Source organism: Alligator mississippiensis, chromosome 10 (assembly GCF_030867095.1).
Source record: "Alligator mississippiensis isolate rAllMis1 chromosome 10, rAllMis1, whole genome shotgun sequence".
NCBI lineage: Eukaryota > Metazoa > Chordata > Crocodylia > Alligatoridae > Alligator > Alligator mississippiensis.
In genome coordinates, this window is record NC_081833.1 from 2240199 (window position 1) to 2258345 (window position 18147).

Consider the following 18147-nt stretch of genomic DNA (forward strand, 5'->3'; position numbering starts at 1 on the left):
CAGCTAAATGGGACCACTACCTAGCAATTCAGTCACAGCAGGGTTTGGGACACCATGTCCTTGACTGTTCAAGCCAGGCACATGCTGGAAGTGGGTTCTCTCCTCGGTTTCAGAAGTAAGGAGTGAGGAACCAGGACCGATCTGGTACCAATCTGAACCTACCTTCCTCACCTACCCAGCTGGTTCCCTGATCTGCTCCAGAGGAGAAGCTGAAAAACCTACCCCACTTCAGCCAATCTGGCAGTGCAAAGAAATTCTTGCCCTGCCCCGGATAAAATACAGGAACAAGCAGAATACCCACACTGCAGCACAAAACCTTTCCCTACTCTGATCCCACTCGTGGCAGGGTGGGGAGGGGAGCTCCTGCCCAAGAAAGAGCTCATAGGACTAGAAGGGACAGGGCAGAATAGTGAATTTGATTCTTACAGGTTACCCGTATTTTGTAACCCCCTACTGTAGACTGAGGGAAGCTGATCTGTCCTGGCTGCAAAGAGCCAAGAGGCTCAATTCAAGTTGCATTTTAATATTATCCACTTGAATTGGACTATAGCGCGTACAAGGTTGCATTTAGGCTTACTCTAATATCCTGCGCTATATAATGTTGTAACAGAGTCAGTCAGCCTCCTCCTAGGCTGAACCTGCAAAGCAGATTTGAATAGGGCACCTTCTGGCTAAGCCAGAGGGGAGTTTTGTGCTGGAGGACCGAGTTCAGAGAGGGTCTCCTCTGTGGGCCAGGTTCTGCACCTCACCTTAACTTTCAAGTCTATTTCTTTGCCTTCCAAAGTACATTTCTTCAAATACCCTTGGCTTACTGTGCTAGTTAGCAGTTTCCATTTATAATGTATTGTATTAAATTGGCTGAGGCCATACTCCCTTAGGGCAGGAAGAACTATTTTTCATATACTTAAACTGCCTTATTTTAGGTCTCCTTGGTATCACTTCATAGCAGCAGTGCGGGGACTCGTCTGATTGATGAGGCTTGAATTAAAAGTGGAAAACATCCATGCAGTTAATGCCTCACAGTCAAATACCAAGATGCCAAGAGTGAACTTGAGGGTTTAAAATTACACCTCTGCATTTATGGAAGGTCTTCAACATGACCCAGGAAAGCTGCTCCTAAAGGAGGCCTGCACTGTGCAAATTCATGAAAGCATCATAGCACTGTTACCCATTACTTGAGTGTCCACACGTTACAATGGACACAGGGTGCACAGCAAGTCATGGCCTCAGGCAAGAAGTTCTCAGCGAAGCTTAACTTTCCACCTCAGAGATACTAACCTGTTGAGAGCATTGCACATCTCTATGGTGACCAGAACAGAAAGAGCCATTGTCATGGGGTATGGAGACTCAAAGACCACGCAGTCTACACCTGAGAAGTCTGGGTTGTCCTCTTTACACTGTAGGAAGTGGCTCTACAAGAGAACAAAGCAAGCACTCGGTTCAATCATGGTGATCCAATTTTAAAAGTTAAGCTCAGGATGCAATGCAGGATTTCTTGCACAGGGTAATAAAGAGACTGTACTCAGTGTTGGGAGGAACTACTTTCTCTATGTCAAGACAGTTCTTATTAATTTATTGCACATAACAGTCCTTCAGTGCTGGTGGTCCTTCCAAAAACAGGTCAGCAGCTTACGTATTTGACCTCTCAGCTTTTAGTGAGCATTAACTGAATATGCACAATCGTATCACATAGTCAGTCAGAAACGTTTCTTTAAAAGTAGAGCACACAGTGGAACACCACCATGTCATTAGTGAGAGAGAGAGGAGAGAGACTACAGTTCTGCAAGCTTCTTAAAAGTAAAATGTAACTGAGCAATACCAGCTGGTAGAAGGTAACTCTTGGGCCACCATCAGCAGCGATGAACCACCAGGCAGCAGCACCCACTGTAGCAGCTCCAACGTAACCTTGAGGAGGGAAAAACGCGGTTGTCTATATTACAATGCGAGAGACAAGGCCTCATGCACCTCCCTCGAGCATCCCCCTCCACCACCACTTGAGCACACTGTAACGTGCCATGCAACTGTGTTCGTTTCCTTCAAGAAAGTGGCTCCGAAATGTTAGCTGGACAGATTCCAGTTGGGATGACCTGACACCTGTAAGGAGCAGTCTTTCGTCTGTTCACACAAGCTGCCTATTGCAGTTAAGACACATGAGGAATTCAAGCGGTTAGAGCTCTGCAAATCATCTTGCAGTCCTACAGGCACAGCTGTGCCTGTTACCTACAAGAATAGAGCAAAGCAACAAGAATGGTGTGAAAGGAGGAGGTGTGCTTAACTTGTGGTGACTACTGCAGACAAGTGATGCCAAAAGAAAGCACGAATCTTGGACTTCAGGGGCTAGGAGCACACTGGTTCAGCAGTACACTCGGGGACCCCAGTCCAGAACCAAAGCAGCAAACACACTACCAGACCTGCGACTTCCAAACAGCTTTCTGGAAGACGTTCTATATGGACATTTTTAAATTTAAAAATAAAAGCCAGTATTACTCACATCCAATAGCCAGGTAACGGAAGAAGAGCCACCCACTGATCAGCGGCTCTTTAGGGTTGCGGGGTGGCTTATCCATAATGTCTAGATCAGGAGGGTTAAAGCCCAGAGCTGTGGCAGGGAGACCATCAGTTACAAGGTTTACCCACAACAGTTGGACAGGAATTAAAGCTTCGGGAAAACCCAGAGCAGCAGTCAAGAAGATACTAGAAGAACACACACAAATACAAGGTTACTCACGGGTATGTTAGATCAAAATAATTTTACAACAAACTCAAGTGGTAGATTACAATTAACACATTTTGGAGACAGCCTTTTACATGTAGCCGCCACATCTAATAAATCTGCTCTGTTCAGTTACCAGCACGCCAGAGCAAAACATTCAGATGAAGTCACTTCCTCAGCTTACCAAACAACTTCGCCAACATTGGAGGAGATCAGGTAACGGATGAACTGTTTCATGTTGTTGTAGATTGCCCGCCCTTCCTCCACCGCGGCTACTATGGTTGAGAAGTTGTCATCAGCTAACACCATCTCAGAAGCCGTTTTAGCCACTGCAGTACCTGACCCCATAGCAATCCCAATTTCTGCCTTCTTCAGGGCAGGAGCATCATTGACGCCATCCCCAGTCTAAAACACAGAGTGCAAACAGAACAGTACATGTGGGCACTTGCGTATCTTTGGAGGATCTAATGGCAATTTAGTGGGTAAGGAGACGCAGGTGGGTGATGGTGCTTTCAAGCAGTGGTTCTCGGCCTTTTTAGCCTAGAGGCGCCCTCCCTGGAGTGGCACCCCGTTAAAAAAAATCTACTGTACTTGCAGAGAGGTCAGGAAGGAGGAGAAGCTAGCAGGGAAGAGCCCTGCCCTTATCCTGCTCATCTCTGTCCCTTCAAAGGCTGTCAGGACACCCCAGGGTGCTGTGGCACCTTGGCCGAGAATCACTGCTTTAAGATAAATAAAAGATAGCTAGCTTAAACCCAAGTGGAGGAATCCGAAGAGGGGAACGACAGGACTGGAGAGCCGGGTAAGAAAGGGGACCTTTGCAGCTACGGAACCAAGGAAGTGCTTCCAAAGCTGCTATTTTGGCTACATCGGGAATCAAGAGGTGCACTACAGGAGGCACAATCGACTTAGCTGACTGCCTACTGCTCGAGTGCCAGTAATTCGGTTAAAAAAGAATCCGTTTCTCCTTGCCTAACACACCAGTCTCAGGTCAGCTCTGAGGCTGCACACCAGCACAGAACGCCTGCTGGGCTGAACAAAAAATGCCTGTTTCAAGAGACAGCAGCACCTTTGTTGTACAGGCTGGGGGGGATGATGCACAACGTGCTTGAAGGAACAAACACGTTCTAAGCATCTACATTTTGTAAACGTTAGGAAACGAGGCTGAACTGCATGGAAACAAAGTAATTCTTACAATTAACTTGCTAAAGAACAGTGCACTTTGCAGTACTTTTCTAAGTCGAAACAATGGAAATGGAAACAACAATTGACAAAAGCATCACTAGTTGGGTGAAAACTGATTCTCACTTGTCAGGGAAGACAAGTTTTCCGAGCCAGTGCCAGAGAATTTCTCTTGTCCTGTGAAGGTCCTTCTTATGCAAAAAGGGAGTTAATCAACAGTTTGCCAAACTATTTAGGCATTAGTTTGACTAGACAATTTGTTCTTAATTGTGACATTTCTTTTACAAGACGCGCACACATCTAATTACTTACCATAGCCGTAATCTCATCGAAAGACTGAAGGAACTCAACAATCTTAGACTTATGGGAAGGCTCTACGCGGGCAAAGCAACGAGCATGTAGGCAAGCATCTCGCTGGGCAGCTGGGGAAAGTTCATCAAACTCACGTCCAGTAAAGGCTTTTGAAGAAACATCTTCATCCTCCGCAAATATACCAATGCGACGACAGATGGCTACTGCTGTGCCCTTGTTGTCCCCAGTAATCATAATAACTCGAATACCAGCTTGCTTACACAACTTTATAGATGAAGCGACTTCAATTCTGGGGGGATCCAGCATCCCCACACAGCCAACAAAGGTCAGGTTGGTCTGAAACAGGAAAGCATCAAGTTTTAGTAGGAAAATTAACATTCACAAGTATTTCTTTGCTAGGCCAGTAAATACTGTTTTCATGGCATGCCAAAGCATCTCAAAAATCATTAGTTTCAATTCAGGATTTTCTACTGCTCCTGGACCATCTCTATTTCACCAGCTGCACTGGCCGTGGGGGAAGGAAGGCAGGGATTTCTTAGGGCGATGTCTTTTCACTGGGCTAACTGTATAGTTGGGATAGAATTAGACAAGTTTTTAAACACAACACAGGACCTGATGATCAGCATCTCACATCTGAAAGCTCATCTAAACTCTATCCCACCTATACAGTTGGTCCAGTGAAAAGCCATCACCCTAAGAAATCTTTGGCCCTTGCATCATTTCTGGACCATCATGACTACACCACTTAGACTACCAGAAAAACCCCACCTAACTCAATGAGTCGCCATATCTCAGCCAGAAGAAAATGTTGAAACAGGAGACAGAAGCACTAACCTCATAACTAATAAAGTTTGCAGACTCCTCAAGATTCATTTCTTCCTTCCTTGGTGGATTGTCATGCGTTGCCAGAGCCAAGCAACGCAGGGTGTCTCTGCCCGTACCCCACTCTCGAATGACAGACATTATCTTCTGCTTAATTCCCGACGTTAGGGGCATCTTTGTGCTTCCAACACGGATGTGTGTACACCTATCGATTACACCTTCAGGAGCACCCTACAAAAGCAAAGCAAGCCAGCACAGTTACTAGTCGGAGTTGCCCATCTCTAGGAGAGAGCGCACTAGATTCTCATTCATTCCAGCAGTTCAGCGACAGTTGATGTGGGCACAACTTTAAATCACGCAGCTTCCACAGCCATTTCAGAGCAGCACTTCTAGCGATCGGAGCTCACCTTAACAAACATCTTGTTCATCGATGTCCGGCTTGGTTTGTTTGGGGTACAGTACACAGACATGGACTTTCTGTCTCTCGAGAACTCCAAAGTGAAGTCTTTCTTCATAAGCTGCTTTATGACCTGCGCAAGGGACACAAGCAGTAACACTGCATTTAGATTACAACAAACAGACCTGGGAACAAGCTTTGTTTGCAGTAGCCTAGCTGAAAGCACTGACCGAGTTGCAAGCATTTGCACGTTCAATTCTGGAAAGTCCTTTCAAATCCGTATCAAATACATTCATCTTCTCCACCAGGCAGGTCAGTGCAGTCTCCGTAGCTTCTCCAACCTTTTCATATACCCCTTTAGCCTTCAAATAAACAAAGAATGAGTTACTGTAAAAATACATACATTTACATAAAACCCCCCCACTATTTTTGGCAGGTCACCACAGTGAGATTTCCAGTGATATAACAAAGGGAAACAATGCTTGGCAAATATTGTTGAACCTAACAGTAAAATCAGGAAAAACTTTTTTAAAGGCACCTAAGTGCCACTCGCCAAAATGTCTTGTTTCAAGACTGGTTTTCTAGCATTTCACTTATTTACATCCCCAGTGCTAGATCCTGAACAGTGCAAGTAGTTGCTTTAAAAAGCCAAGATCTCAGGCAGGCAAGGCAAGTCTAGTGGCAGCGCCCTCGCACAATGAAGTGGAAGACGGGCCTCAGATTTAGGTTCATCTCACTCTTTACACTCGCGCTGCTCAACACTGTTCTGCCAGAAAAGCGTGGCATTAACCAGTTCAAGGGATTAAATGTTCTCCCTTCACCAGAAGAGAAGTGGAGTGACCGCAATATTGTGATATGGCGCTCGGGACTGGGGTCTTGCACTGAAATGAGGCGGCCAGGCCTGCCAGGTCTGAGGAAGACACAAAATGAGGCTAAAGAACAAAGATTTAACTTCATTCTGGTTTCCCTCTGTATCAGAGTCACATACTTACTTCATTGTAATCCAAAGAAGAATCATTACAAAGTGCACAGATGGTTGCTAGTTCTACAAGGCCATCAAACTGACTACATTTCACAAGTTTGTCGTCTCTGTGCCTGTCCGAAAAAAGGAACGGAAGCACAAGGTTATTAAGTCACATCACAATTCAATGCTCTTGCATCTCACTCCTTCCTCCCTCGGTCACTGCCTTTACGTATCGAACGGTATAAACACGGTTTAGTCGGTGCTCAGCACGGAGTCTAACACGAGGCCCTACGGCAATTGCGGGACACCTACTCCAGATTTCCACGCGCACCATCTGTCCTGAAGGGACAAGCTCCATTTAAAGCTATGGTGATTTTAAACAAATAGACTGAAAAACTGTGCCTGGGTTTTATTTTATTCTCTTTTTTCCACAAAGGAGTCAAGCTTTAGGATATATTTCTTCACTCCTTGCAGTGACAATTTTCAGTTTCAGTGGGTCATGTTTCTTTCATTTCTTTCCCCCTCCCCACCATTGTTAGAAACTATTTAGGCTTTAAAATACAGTCTACATTTTTAAGTACCAAAAAAAGACGCATTCCTTTTGCTCAAGACAAAGACGAGAACAGTTCAGAAACAGGAGTGCCGATAAAGGAAGGTGTTGTGATTAGTGTTGAAAATAAGCCTGGGAAGAATTCCTGGAAGCAGTAGGTCTGAGGGAGAAATGACTTTGTAGGCAAGCAAAAGAAAGGGGATATTTTAAATTCTGGGATAAAAAGTAAGAGCCTAGTTAAACGATTTGTAAAAGGTGATATGGGTGGTTCATAGCTCCGAGAGGAATAAAACACTTCCCCCAATTCCCAGTGCAGTCACAGCCTTAATCATACAGCTAATTAGCCTCTGATTCCACTTTCCCTTCTAGGCCTCTCACTCTAAAGAGGGAGTAAAGGAGAAAATGAAAGCAGTGGCAGAGCCTGAAGGACCTAGACAGGGCCATGAGCTTGAGTTTGATGCAAGAGAAGACAGAAAAACAATGAGAAGTCCCAGGCAACAGAAGAAAGCAGCTGTGATGCTACGGTTTGAAAAACAAAGAATTTAACATCCTCGGTTTTGTTGCATATCTTGTTTATATATCCCTACGTATGGGCTAGGCCAATCTGCGGGCACTAAATTGAGACCCTTAAAAAGCCTGTTTAATATGTAGTGTGCATGATCCTCAGACCAGTTAAAAACACGAGTGCAGGTGAGCACCCCGTTTTCCACTGGAGAGGAAAGTCAAACTCTCTGCCACAGTACTCTACCTCCAATTGTGAACATAGCACTCCCTTGAGATGGGTGTGGAGCGGTCTGTTGCACGTAAATGCAACAGTTGCACATCAGAGTTGCATTTTTCACAATCAGAACTAATCACGGTAATGCACTTTCTGGGACACCGGCATCCCTCTAGAGTAGCAAGGAAGAATTACTGAGACATTATGGCAGTTGCTGCCAAGTATTTTTTATAAGCTAAGGAATACTGGGGACCTCCTCCACTGCCAGTGTTAATAAAGAGTAACTCTCCACCAGCACAGCCATTTTTCCCTTGTGGGCTTTCCTTGAAAACTAAGGCCATTTCTATCCAGCAAGTCTTAAGGTAGGCACACACACAGCAACTCAAGCTACACAGCAAGCTCCCAGCATTATTCTGCTATATTGCAAACTCTACAAGCTTTGGAATCTCTTTTTTTTTTTTGCTCTCGTAATACAAGTATTTTTTTATCCGTTAGCGAACTTCCTGGTGTTAAAGGCAAGGTAACATTATAACAAGTGGAGTGAAGTGCCCACCTCCATGCTTTACATAGAATAATAAAAATCCTGACATCTCCCCTCATTTTCTGACCGTCATTGACTTATCCCCAGCTGATCTGCATGAAGCAGCAGTCCCAAGGGTTAACACAGCCACTGCATGCCCCTTGCCACAGACACCAGCTCCCAGTGGGGTTCCAGACTCCCCTTGTGGGCGATGGCTCCCACCCCCAAACTTCCAGCCCCTCTGGCAGCCCCACAGGCCAGGTGACTGCTCCGAAGGACATGCACCTGGCACCCCACTAACGCTGGCATTCCACGCCCCTCGCTGCAGCTGGGCACATCTGAGCAGACATATTAAGAAACTCCATTCAAGTACATGACAAATCCTTTATGTACAGGAAACTGCCACAGATCTGATGGCCTAAGCTTATCTGCTAAAGCAGAAATTCAAGGTCTAGTTTGCAAATAACTTTGGAAAGACAGATAGATGTGGGGAATTTAAGACTTCTCAATGTTGAGACGACTACAGTCCCAACTGCTGTGAAAATTAATAGATAATTACTGCTGATACTGCTAGGACATGCATAACTTTTTGGAGATATGCCAGAAATCTTACAAGATCTTTGAGGAAAAGTATTTAAAAAAAATGTAGCAGAATGTATATTTCAACTCCTTAGCCAAGTTTTGTAAGTAAATCCTCATAAGCATCTCAACTGCTAAAAAAACCCCCAAAACAACTACTGAAGACTTTTGTGCAGCTTCTTTTGCTCAGTTGTTCTCTGATGACAGGAATTCTTTCCCTGGACTAGAATTCTGGCATTCCCAAAGTATCAGGGATGAAAACATCTCCCAAGCCTACATTTTAATCTTACACTGTTTATTAACATTGGCAGAAGTCACCCACACTTTTTCAAAGCCAGAGGTTTCGAGTGTATACATTCAGATTAAGCACACAGCAAAAAGCTGTAGAAAATACCAGAAAAAGGATCCAAATGCTGAACTGCTGACCCAACAGGTACTACAGATGCTGATCACGTGCCGTTGTTTGAAAAGGTTCATTCCAGAACCTGTGCACCTTGAAGATTCACAGTCCTAGAACGGAACCAACTGACAACCAGCAAGGGCTGTACACAGACGGCGAGTGGATTGCCTACCAAAATCCCGAGGGGCTGGGTCAAGATTTACTTATTCAGACCTAGAATTCAGCTCTCATACAGGACGGATTTCAGACTGAAAGATTTTAGTGATTTAATAAACTAAAACCTAGAAAATGTTCACAAAGGAAGACTCTTTGGATGACTATGTCCAAGATTTCATCAACTCTGCGTTCTGAGGATGCTTCGTGACATTTTGGTTTTCTAGGATTTCAATCTACCATTTGATTTAATGTTTCAAAACATACAATTCTAGGCCTAAATACTTTTCTTGAGCCTTAGGTTTATATGCATACTTCGGCTGGCTGAGAACCCTTTTTATATTAAAAACATCAGGCATCGCCATATAGTCTGAGCTGCCAGAGTCTGAAAGGGTTATCCATGGTTTGTCCAGAGGCATTTTGCATGAATAAAAAGTACTTACACTTCTCCCATGGGAGCATACGTTGAACCAGTAATAGTGAATTCATTCAGTGTACAGCTGTCTCCTTCTACTCTATCCAGGACAAACATCTGTAACAAAAGTTCACAAAAATAAAATTGTTATGGATTGCACACTCACACTTAACTGATTCAAATCAGGGGCAATTGTGATATTAGGCATATAATACAAAGACAGAGATGAAAGGAGAAATGATCAGAGCGTTCAGCGAGCAGGGCCTCCTCACACAGCAGCTGCTCCACGGCAACCTGTCCACCTGCCCACTCTTCCCTCACCGCAAGTTAAACTCGGGCCATTTAGTTTGACTGAAATAGGGCTAAGTCCCCAGCCCCACTTCAACACTTCAACAGTTTGCTAGCCTGCGTACCCCTCAATATTCAAAAGGGTAAAAACAGAAATGAAGTGAAACACTTTCACTGTATTCTGCTCACAGATGCAATCAAGGATAAAACCACCCTGCAGCTGTAAACTGGAGGAACAAAGGGAAAAAAACCCCTCACAACTGTGCACGTTTTACATTTTATCCTGAAAACACGTACTGAACAAAGATACAAATATTTCAGGGTAAAATTCCTGGAGCTACACTTGCTTCAGCACACTATGCAGAAGATACATCTCAAATGGAATGGGGCAAAGACTTCTTGAAAAGCTGAGCAGCCTCTGCTTATGCAAAGTCACATGTAGCTGCATTACTTGCATGTGCTAGGATGCATTTGCCACTTTAAAATTTCCTGTGAAGACTACCTATGTTACCCAATTTATGTGACACCGCTGACAGAGCAAACTGCACTACATAGGATCCAGAACACTTACCCTTCTAAATACAAGGACACCTAATATTGCATTCCCCAAAAAGTTTTATAAACAAATCTGAAAGCTCTTGAATGGGAAGTTAACAAGGAAGCTTTCTGCTTTTTGGCATCTGAGTGATGAAAGACTCCCTGCAAAGAGCAGGGCAGTTATGCAATCCCACTGCAAGTAACCTCTTCCAGAATACTGATGAGCAGCTGCTTTGTCTCTCCTAGGTATAAATACTATAATACTCAACTGTGGCAGAATAGCAAGCAAGACATCTGCAAACACCAATTAAAAGAGAGAAGAAAAATCTGCCATTAATCATGAAAGTAACAGAACATGTGATGCTCAGAGTTATAAGCTTTTCCAAAAAATGGATCCAAATCTTGAACATGGCTCTGACTCAGGATAACTCTGAAGTGATACAATACAGCTGCTCTGCTGCTGTAATATCTGCCCATGCAGAAGGACCTGAATTAATACAAAATGCTAAATCCCTCCTCAGACTTCCAAGTGCACACAGGCATGAAGGACTAGCAACAGACCACACTGCCCATTAACCAGAACGCAATTCCATGCCATGGTTATTCAATGTAAGCAGTTTGATTTTTGAGTAACCCAAATCATTTGCTTTACTCAACTGCAAGACAAGCATCAAAAGGAGACGCTGTCACCAAAAGAACGTGCTGGAAATGCTGCAGCAGTCTCTAATCCCAGAGCATAAAGCTAGGGAAGGCGGCAGAAACGCAAGGGAGGTTCAGCTTTCTGCAGAGTCTGACACTGGGCCCACCAGAGTCCTGCCTACGCAATACCTTCCACCCTTCCTCTCTCTGGTAGGAGCTGCAAGTCCCATCTCTGACACAGCCAGCCAGCAAGGCAATTCGAGCAGGGAAGAAACAATATTGATGAATTACAGAGGAGAGAGAGAAAAAGTGAAGATGGCCAAAAGAGGCGGTGTTGGGGGCAGTTACGTGCACATGAAAGTTGCTGCTATTCAGCTAGTGCTCCATTTTGGATCTAGATTTAAGACTGGGCAATCAAGAGTCAGTACCAGGGCTGGGAGCAATTGCCGTCCCTAGTAGAACAAGTCAAAAAAACATTCATCATACATGGTACAGTAAGAAATGGTAGCATTCTCCGGCTCTACCAACATTTCACAATATTTAAGAGACATGGTAGAGGGCCTAGGAAACCTTCCATGTGAAATATCCTCTATTCTACCCTTCTGGACCTGTGGACTGGTTGTACCCAGGGAAATGACTGCAATTCAACTGTGGCATATAGGCAGTTAATGGGAAGAACTTCCACATGCAGAGCCCCCCCCTTCAAGTGTGCATACAACTATTTTTAGCCATTACCAAATAAGGGAAAGATGAGAGTATTAAATATAAAAAGCATGGTGGAAATTAAATGGAAAGTCAAATTGTAGTGCAGCAAATAAAACAACATGCTGATGATACAAGGACCAGAATGATCTCATTCCCAAACACTCTAACATGAGAGGACACTGAGAACCAGAGAACCTGTGGAGAAAAGGAAGCAGAGAGGAAATAAAGCATTTCACCATACATACCCTGCAAACTGACATCTGGTTGGTTGTCAGAGTACCCGTCTTGTCAGAGCAGATAACAGAGGTGCACCCCAGGGTTTCCACCGACGGCAGACTTCTAACAATAGCGTTCTTCTTGGCCATCCTGCGGGTTCCCAGAGCCAAACAGGTGGTAATGACGGCAGGCAGGCCTTCGGGAATAGCAGCAACAGCCAGAGCCACGGCAATTTTGAAGTAGTAGATGGCTCCTCGAATCCAGGAACCACCGTGGACTGGATCGTTGAAGTGCCCGATGTTGATTATCCAAACAGCAATACAGATGAGCGAGATGACCTTGGAGAGCTGCTCTCCGAACTCATCTAGTTTCTGTTGCAGCGGCGTTCTCTCTTGCTCCGTAGCCACCATCTCATCACGGATTTTGCCAATTTCAGTATTTACTCCAGTGGCGACAACCACTCCCATAGCTTTCCCAGCAGCTATGTTGGTACCCTGAAGAGGCGAAAGGCAGAAGGCTTCCTAAATCATCTGTGACCTACTGAAGTCAGCTTCTTACAAACCAGACTCGAGATTCAGCTTGCATCATCTGCTCTTAGTTTGGCTAAACTTAAGAGGTAAAGATCATGCAATTCACACATTTCACTTATCGGTTCCTGATAAATTATCCTGGACTCTACTTGGACAGCAATGGGTCTGGATTTAAATGCTGCAATAAATATAGTTATTGAAATAGGGTGCCACAATTCACTAGAGCAACGGAGGGGTGTGCCAGCACCCTAAAAATGGTGAGAACTGCTGATGTAAATTGACTGCACTCTTTACATTGTGCTTCACCTTTTGTTTGTTTGTTTGTTTGTTTTTAGGTTACAGGAACCCCTGCACAGAAAGTGATTTTTGTTATAAAACATGGAGCACATCAGAGAGTCCCAAAACTTTAAATGGGCAAAATGTCACTGCCTTTAGCCATGTTGAGTTTTAAATGTTATTTAATGTTTTTGAAATGCAATCCATTAAAAGCCCATACCAGCCATTTGCACCTACATGTAGTTCGTAAGTACCTTAATGAACCCAGAAGTTGCAAGTTTCAGCTACATTTCTTTTTTCAACCTTAACATCTCCCCAGCAAACCCAGGAAGTCAGTATTCAAATGCAGGCTCTCAGTTAGAAAGTCTGAATAAATCCCTCCATGCAGTATGCCCAAACTCACCCCCCGGCTGCCTGAGCACAACTCCAGTATATTCAAGGAGCTTATGGCGGTTGCAACTTTTACCATTCAGACAGCGAGGAAAGAACTCTTAACACGGGCGGATGCAAGTCTGCCCCCCTTTATTCACATTAAATGCCCTTCTACTCATAGAACTGTAGAGAAGTAGGGCTGGAAGGTCCGGAGGTCATCTAGACCAGCCCCTGCTCGAGGCAGGATCATCCAGGTCTGAACCAGCCTAAACAAGCGCTTGTGAATAACCTGCTCTTCTTAACAGCTTCTAAGGATGGAGATCCCACAACCCCTCTAGGTTGTCTATTCTAACAGGAGGTCTCCTGCAAGTATAACAACATTACTGAGACCAACAGTCAAGCCTGGGAAAGCAACACCTCTTAATCAAGAAACACTCAGTTATTTATTAATCCTGAAACCGTTCAGGTCTTTGTTTCAAAGAAGTTATCCTTCTGCATAAAACAGTGAAACACCCCGAAGATGACTTACGTTAAAGGCTCCCTACTGGTTTCACTGTACTAAAGTAGGATAGTCGCTTCATATCAGTCTTGTAAGAAATAGCAATAGTTCGCGGGGGTGAAGTGAAGCAGCTTTTATTTAAGAGCATGCTCACACCTGAACACCTTGTGAAAATTCTTCTAGGATGGACACACAATTGTGTAGTGAAGCACGCGCTCGGTTTCTCTAGCTTTTTTTGGTTTTAAGTAAACCCTTTCCCTAAAATGTATTAAACTAAGTTACGTGGGATTCCTCCTGGTTCCTCAGCAATCTGATGAGCTTGGTGCAGGCGGCAGTTTACACTGGTACAGTACAAGCAAGGAGACTGCACAGCTTCGTTTTAGGACTTTGCAGAGCACTTATTTCCCACCCCGGCCAAATAAAACACTTACAGAAAAAAGCATGTTCTTCTTGTCCTGGTTCACGGCACGAGGATCAGGAACAGGGTCCGTGTGCTTAATAACGGACACAGATTCACCTAAATAAAGAAGTACAGCATTACGTGTGCAAGTTTAACCTTCCCATTGGATTCAGCTTCCTACAAGCAAAGATGGTATTAAAAACAATGCACTTTAATGGAAACTGGAAATAATTTCAGCTCACAGAAAAGCAGAATGGCCTTGCAAGAAGACAGGTGTCCAGAATAATCTAGAATTGGAGGCAGACAGCGCTGCTTTTATGACAAGACGTGAAAGCATTACGCTAGTTGACATCCCCATCGTATATGAAGCAATTTCAAGTGTATTGGGGGTAATGTTGTCCTGATTTGTAATACACCAGGAACAAGGAGGAGACACCAAGACATTTTTGGCTTTCAAAATGCAATGAAGAAACTCAAAATAATTTGGGAAAACACATTTTCTTGTAGCAGCACATGTTTTAACGTTTTTTAAAGCCTAGAGGCAGGAAAAGTAAACAGCCACAGTTGTTCTTGTTGCTACTTTGTCACAGCACACAAGTCTGACATTTTCATTAGCATTTGATTGCATACAAATAGATGCCTTAGTTGAAAAAAAAAAAAAAAAAAAAAAAAAGTTTTGAGTTTTATAACAGCCTGAATGTGTAAGACAAGTTTAGGTTCTCTTGCTTTAAGTTTAAAACTCTGCTACTTAAGTGCTTCAGAATCATTTACTGTCTGTCTGAAGTTTGAAGGAGATTTTCAATGTTCCTGGCCTATTGCTACGAGGGAAACAATAGCTGATCAGCAATTAAAAAAAAGGCATTTATTAGACTGCTCTCTGCACAGATGTTGAAAGACTTCTCTTGATCAACTGTGGGACCGCACTGGCTGCAGATTGCCTAAGAGCAAGCATGGGATATGATGTAAGCTTGTTATGCAAAAATGGACCTGACCAAGGCTACTGCTCAGAATACAGCAACATCCTTCCCGTGCTGTGCAAAGTCTCTAGCAAGGAAGTCCTAGGTTCATCTTCATCTTTTGATCTTTTTTTAAAAATAATGTAATGTCATTTATAAAAATATAAATATAAGTATCACAGCTTGTGACTTTATTCTATGAAAAGAAATGTGCACACACCAGCACCTAACACCAACAGCATGCTCGCTGGATTTCTGGCTTCTCCCTTACTTTCAGCTCTTACTCAGAAATTCTGCTGCATTCTCCATTTTTGCCAATCTGGGAAATGCTCAAAGCAGAGCTCACATGCGGTAGAGGCCATTTACAGCAAGTTCCATCAACGCAAGTGTGCGTGAGGATATCATAAGGACACAGGCCCTGTATTTAGTCATAAGGGAAGCGTCTTCACAGCGAAACAGTGCCACGCAGAGATAACCAAGTTAGCTCCGAATGAGCCATGTAGCCTTACTAGCATAATGCTCTGCGCAGGGTAACAGACCCCGCTTCGCAGCAGGGCTAGATCACGCTCCACGTTTCTTCTGCTTCTATGTACAGTGGAGATTCAGTCCAGTATCACCTACAGTCTACTTCTTCCTATATGCTTTAAAGAAGATCAAATTCACCAACTAAAACAGAGCCTAGATCTGCTGTATTCTGCAATATTATTTGGTATCCTTTCATACTAGTATAGACTGTACTAATGGAGACAATTTATAACTGTTCATTGCCTGACTAAAAACTATAGATGGCAGATTATACTAATGGAGTATCTCCTCATGAGAAAAGGTCTCTAGTCCTGTTTCTCAGATACTTCCCCTCCTTTTATGCAAAAAGAAAGTTGGTTTCATTCTTGTTTTATCTCCCATTCCTCCCCCCCTTAATCAAAGTTCACCTTATGAATGTACCCTTTATAGGAGGTGGACACACTGCTGCTCCACACCAAATCAACCAAGTGTGCCAGGTTCTTGCTTACTATTCTGATACAGACTTCTACGATTGCAAGATAGTCGAGAATAATTCCCAAAAATGAATCAGGAATGTAACTGGACTGAAATATGAATCAAAAGCCTCATGGTCAAATCTGACCGATAATGAACGCACTCTTTACTCAGTGCCCTGAGAACACAGATATCTAACAAAAGCATACATACATAAAGCAAGTTATTCATAGCTTTGGAATCAGCAGGTCTCGATTTGAACCACCTTTCAAACAACACAAGTTAGTTCATTTTAAGAGGCCACGAGAGAGAGTGATCCACTCGGCTCATTGTAAAATTGCTGGCTCTATCAACATGTGGCTTTATCACCCAATTTCAGTTCTCGCTGCATTCTCCCTCAAAATAAATCTAGTGAAAAAAGTCACCCAAATTTCAGACACCAGGTTAGCATTAGCATCACGGTAACTCTGAATAATGCACATAGGACACTTTGAAGACATTAAGCATTATACAAGGTGGGGGGGGGGGGGTTGTATTAGTTACCTCCAAAACTGAACAATGCTGAAGAGCAAAACAGATCTTGTTCACAAGTCTGGGTATTTACCTGGAAAATGAAATCACAGCCTCTTCTCTCCTGGAGGTATTTATTACCATATTTACTCAAATGTAAGATGAGTGTGAATATAAGATGACCCCCAACAATTAGAGCCTATATATGGAAAATGTATACATTTGTTGTAGTTTTCCAGGTATAGGATGCAAGCATTGGAGGGTTGTCTTGAATGCCTGCCCCTGCTGCTACAACAGGGAAAGCAGTGGCTGGGGGGTGGCCCCCTTGCCCTCTGCCCCACCCATTTCTTCCCCCGCAGCCTTCCTGCACCCCCCCACTCGTCTCTGCCCCTTCACTCCCCGATCCCCAAATCCCCAGGCTCTGCCTCCTCCCCCCAACTTCCCTGTCAGATGCTAGTCAGGCTGCTCCATCCCAGTGTCTCAGAGCACAGCCCTCCCCTGGCCATGCAGCAGTAGCAGCACCGCTGATCAGCCAGGCAGGGGAAGCACTTTCCATGTGCGCCCTGCCTGGGAGAGACCCCAGTCCAAACAGAGCTGCACCTGACAGTAAAGGGAGGAGAAGGGGCAGAAGCTGCAGCACAGAAGCAGAAGTCGGGGCAGGAAGCTGCTGCGGGTCCGAGTCTGGCCCTGACCTGGGCTCAGGGCCAGACTCAAAGCTGCAGCAACTGCTGCACCCCCCTCCACTTCGTGTGTGAGCACAAGACAAGGGGCTTTTCCCCCCACTGACTGGGGGGAGCCTTGCCTTACATTTGAGTAAAGACAGTACTTTAAAGTCAAGCCACTAAGAACTTTCACCTACTTGAAAGCAAATTTAGGAAGAATAAGACTGCTTTGTATTACTACATGGATGTAAGACTACATGGATGACATGTACTTCTTCAGAAGATCAGTCTCTCCCATGGAGGATACACTGCCACGGTAGTTAGTGAATTTTCTAGTTTAAGAAAGGAGTCTCAGGAGGCAGAGTGTAATATGTGAATTCCAGACCTACATTAAAGGCAGATTACAGCCTTCCTATAGAGTTTGCTTTCCTATTACACACTTAGAGAATAAATACATCTTTAGAAGACAGTGTTTGGAGTGAACATCAAAAAGTTTTTAAAGAAGAACTAGTTTATATAGATGCGGCTTTCAGCGTTTTTCAAGTTTACCACTCTTCTCTTTCAATTTTCAAGGCTGAGAGCTTAATGTAGAGGTCCTGGCTCAGAGAAGATTTTGACTGTGTGTGAAATCTGGAGACTTCTCATTACAGTGCCACTGAATTAAGGCAACTCCCTCCTGGTCAGGGTGAAATTCACAGGCTGCTTGGTTGCTCTACTAAATTAGACACCCAGAGGGAAGGAGTGTTACCATCCATATTTTACTCAGATGGTAAAATGTTCTTCATCTTACTGAGAAGTTCGTATCAGGGTCTCTTGACAAAACTGACCGAGACGCTCCACTGAACCCAGGTCCCATT

The 18147-nt window shown here is 44.0% G+C and overlaps 2 protein-coding genes across 3 annotated transcripts in view; one reads left to right on the forward strand and one right to left on the reverse strand.

The window, feature by feature from the left end:
• Positions 1-12321, forward strand: part of ANAPC7 (anaphase promoting complex subunit 7) — a 42201-nt gene extending 29880 nt beyond the window's left edge. Inside the window, exon 14 of the transcript XR_363477.4 lies at positions 7307-12321. The gene's annotated coding sequence lies outside the window, so the exon portion shown is untranslated. The remainder of the gene's footprint in view (positions 1-7306) is intronic.
• The window catches only part of ATP2A2 (ATPase sarcoplasmic/endoplasmic reticulum Ca2+ transporting 2), a 63855-nt gene that overhangs the window by 7188 nt on the left and 38520 nt on the right, over positions 1-18147 (reverse strand). For both annotated transcript variants that reach the window (XR_002090037.2, XM_006272821.4), the window contains exons 7-18: positions 14216-14301; positions 12137-12601; positions 9751-9839; positions 6416-6518; positions 5654-5785; positions 5434-5556; positions 5039-5257; positions 4205-4540; positions 2898-3118; positions 2492-2694; positions 1820-1905; positions 1279-1412 (exon numbers count right to left, since the gene is read on the reverse strand). Coding sequence is in view for 1 of the 2 variants with exons in the window: in XM_006272821.4 (XP_006272883.1) it covers positions 1279-1412; positions 1820-1905; positions 2492-2694; positions 2898-3118; positions 4205-4540; positions 5039-5257; positions 5434-5556; positions 5654-5785; positions 6416-6518; positions 9751-9839; positions 12137-12601; positions 14216-14301 (2197 nt within the window). In the remaining variant the exon portion in view is untranslated. The remainder of the gene's footprint in view (positions 1-1278; positions 1413-1819; positions 1906-2491; positions 2695-2897; positions 3119-4204; positions 4541-5038; positions 5258-5433; positions 5557-5653; positions 5786-6415; positions 6519-9750; positions 9840-12136; positions 12602-14215; positions 14302-18147) is intronic.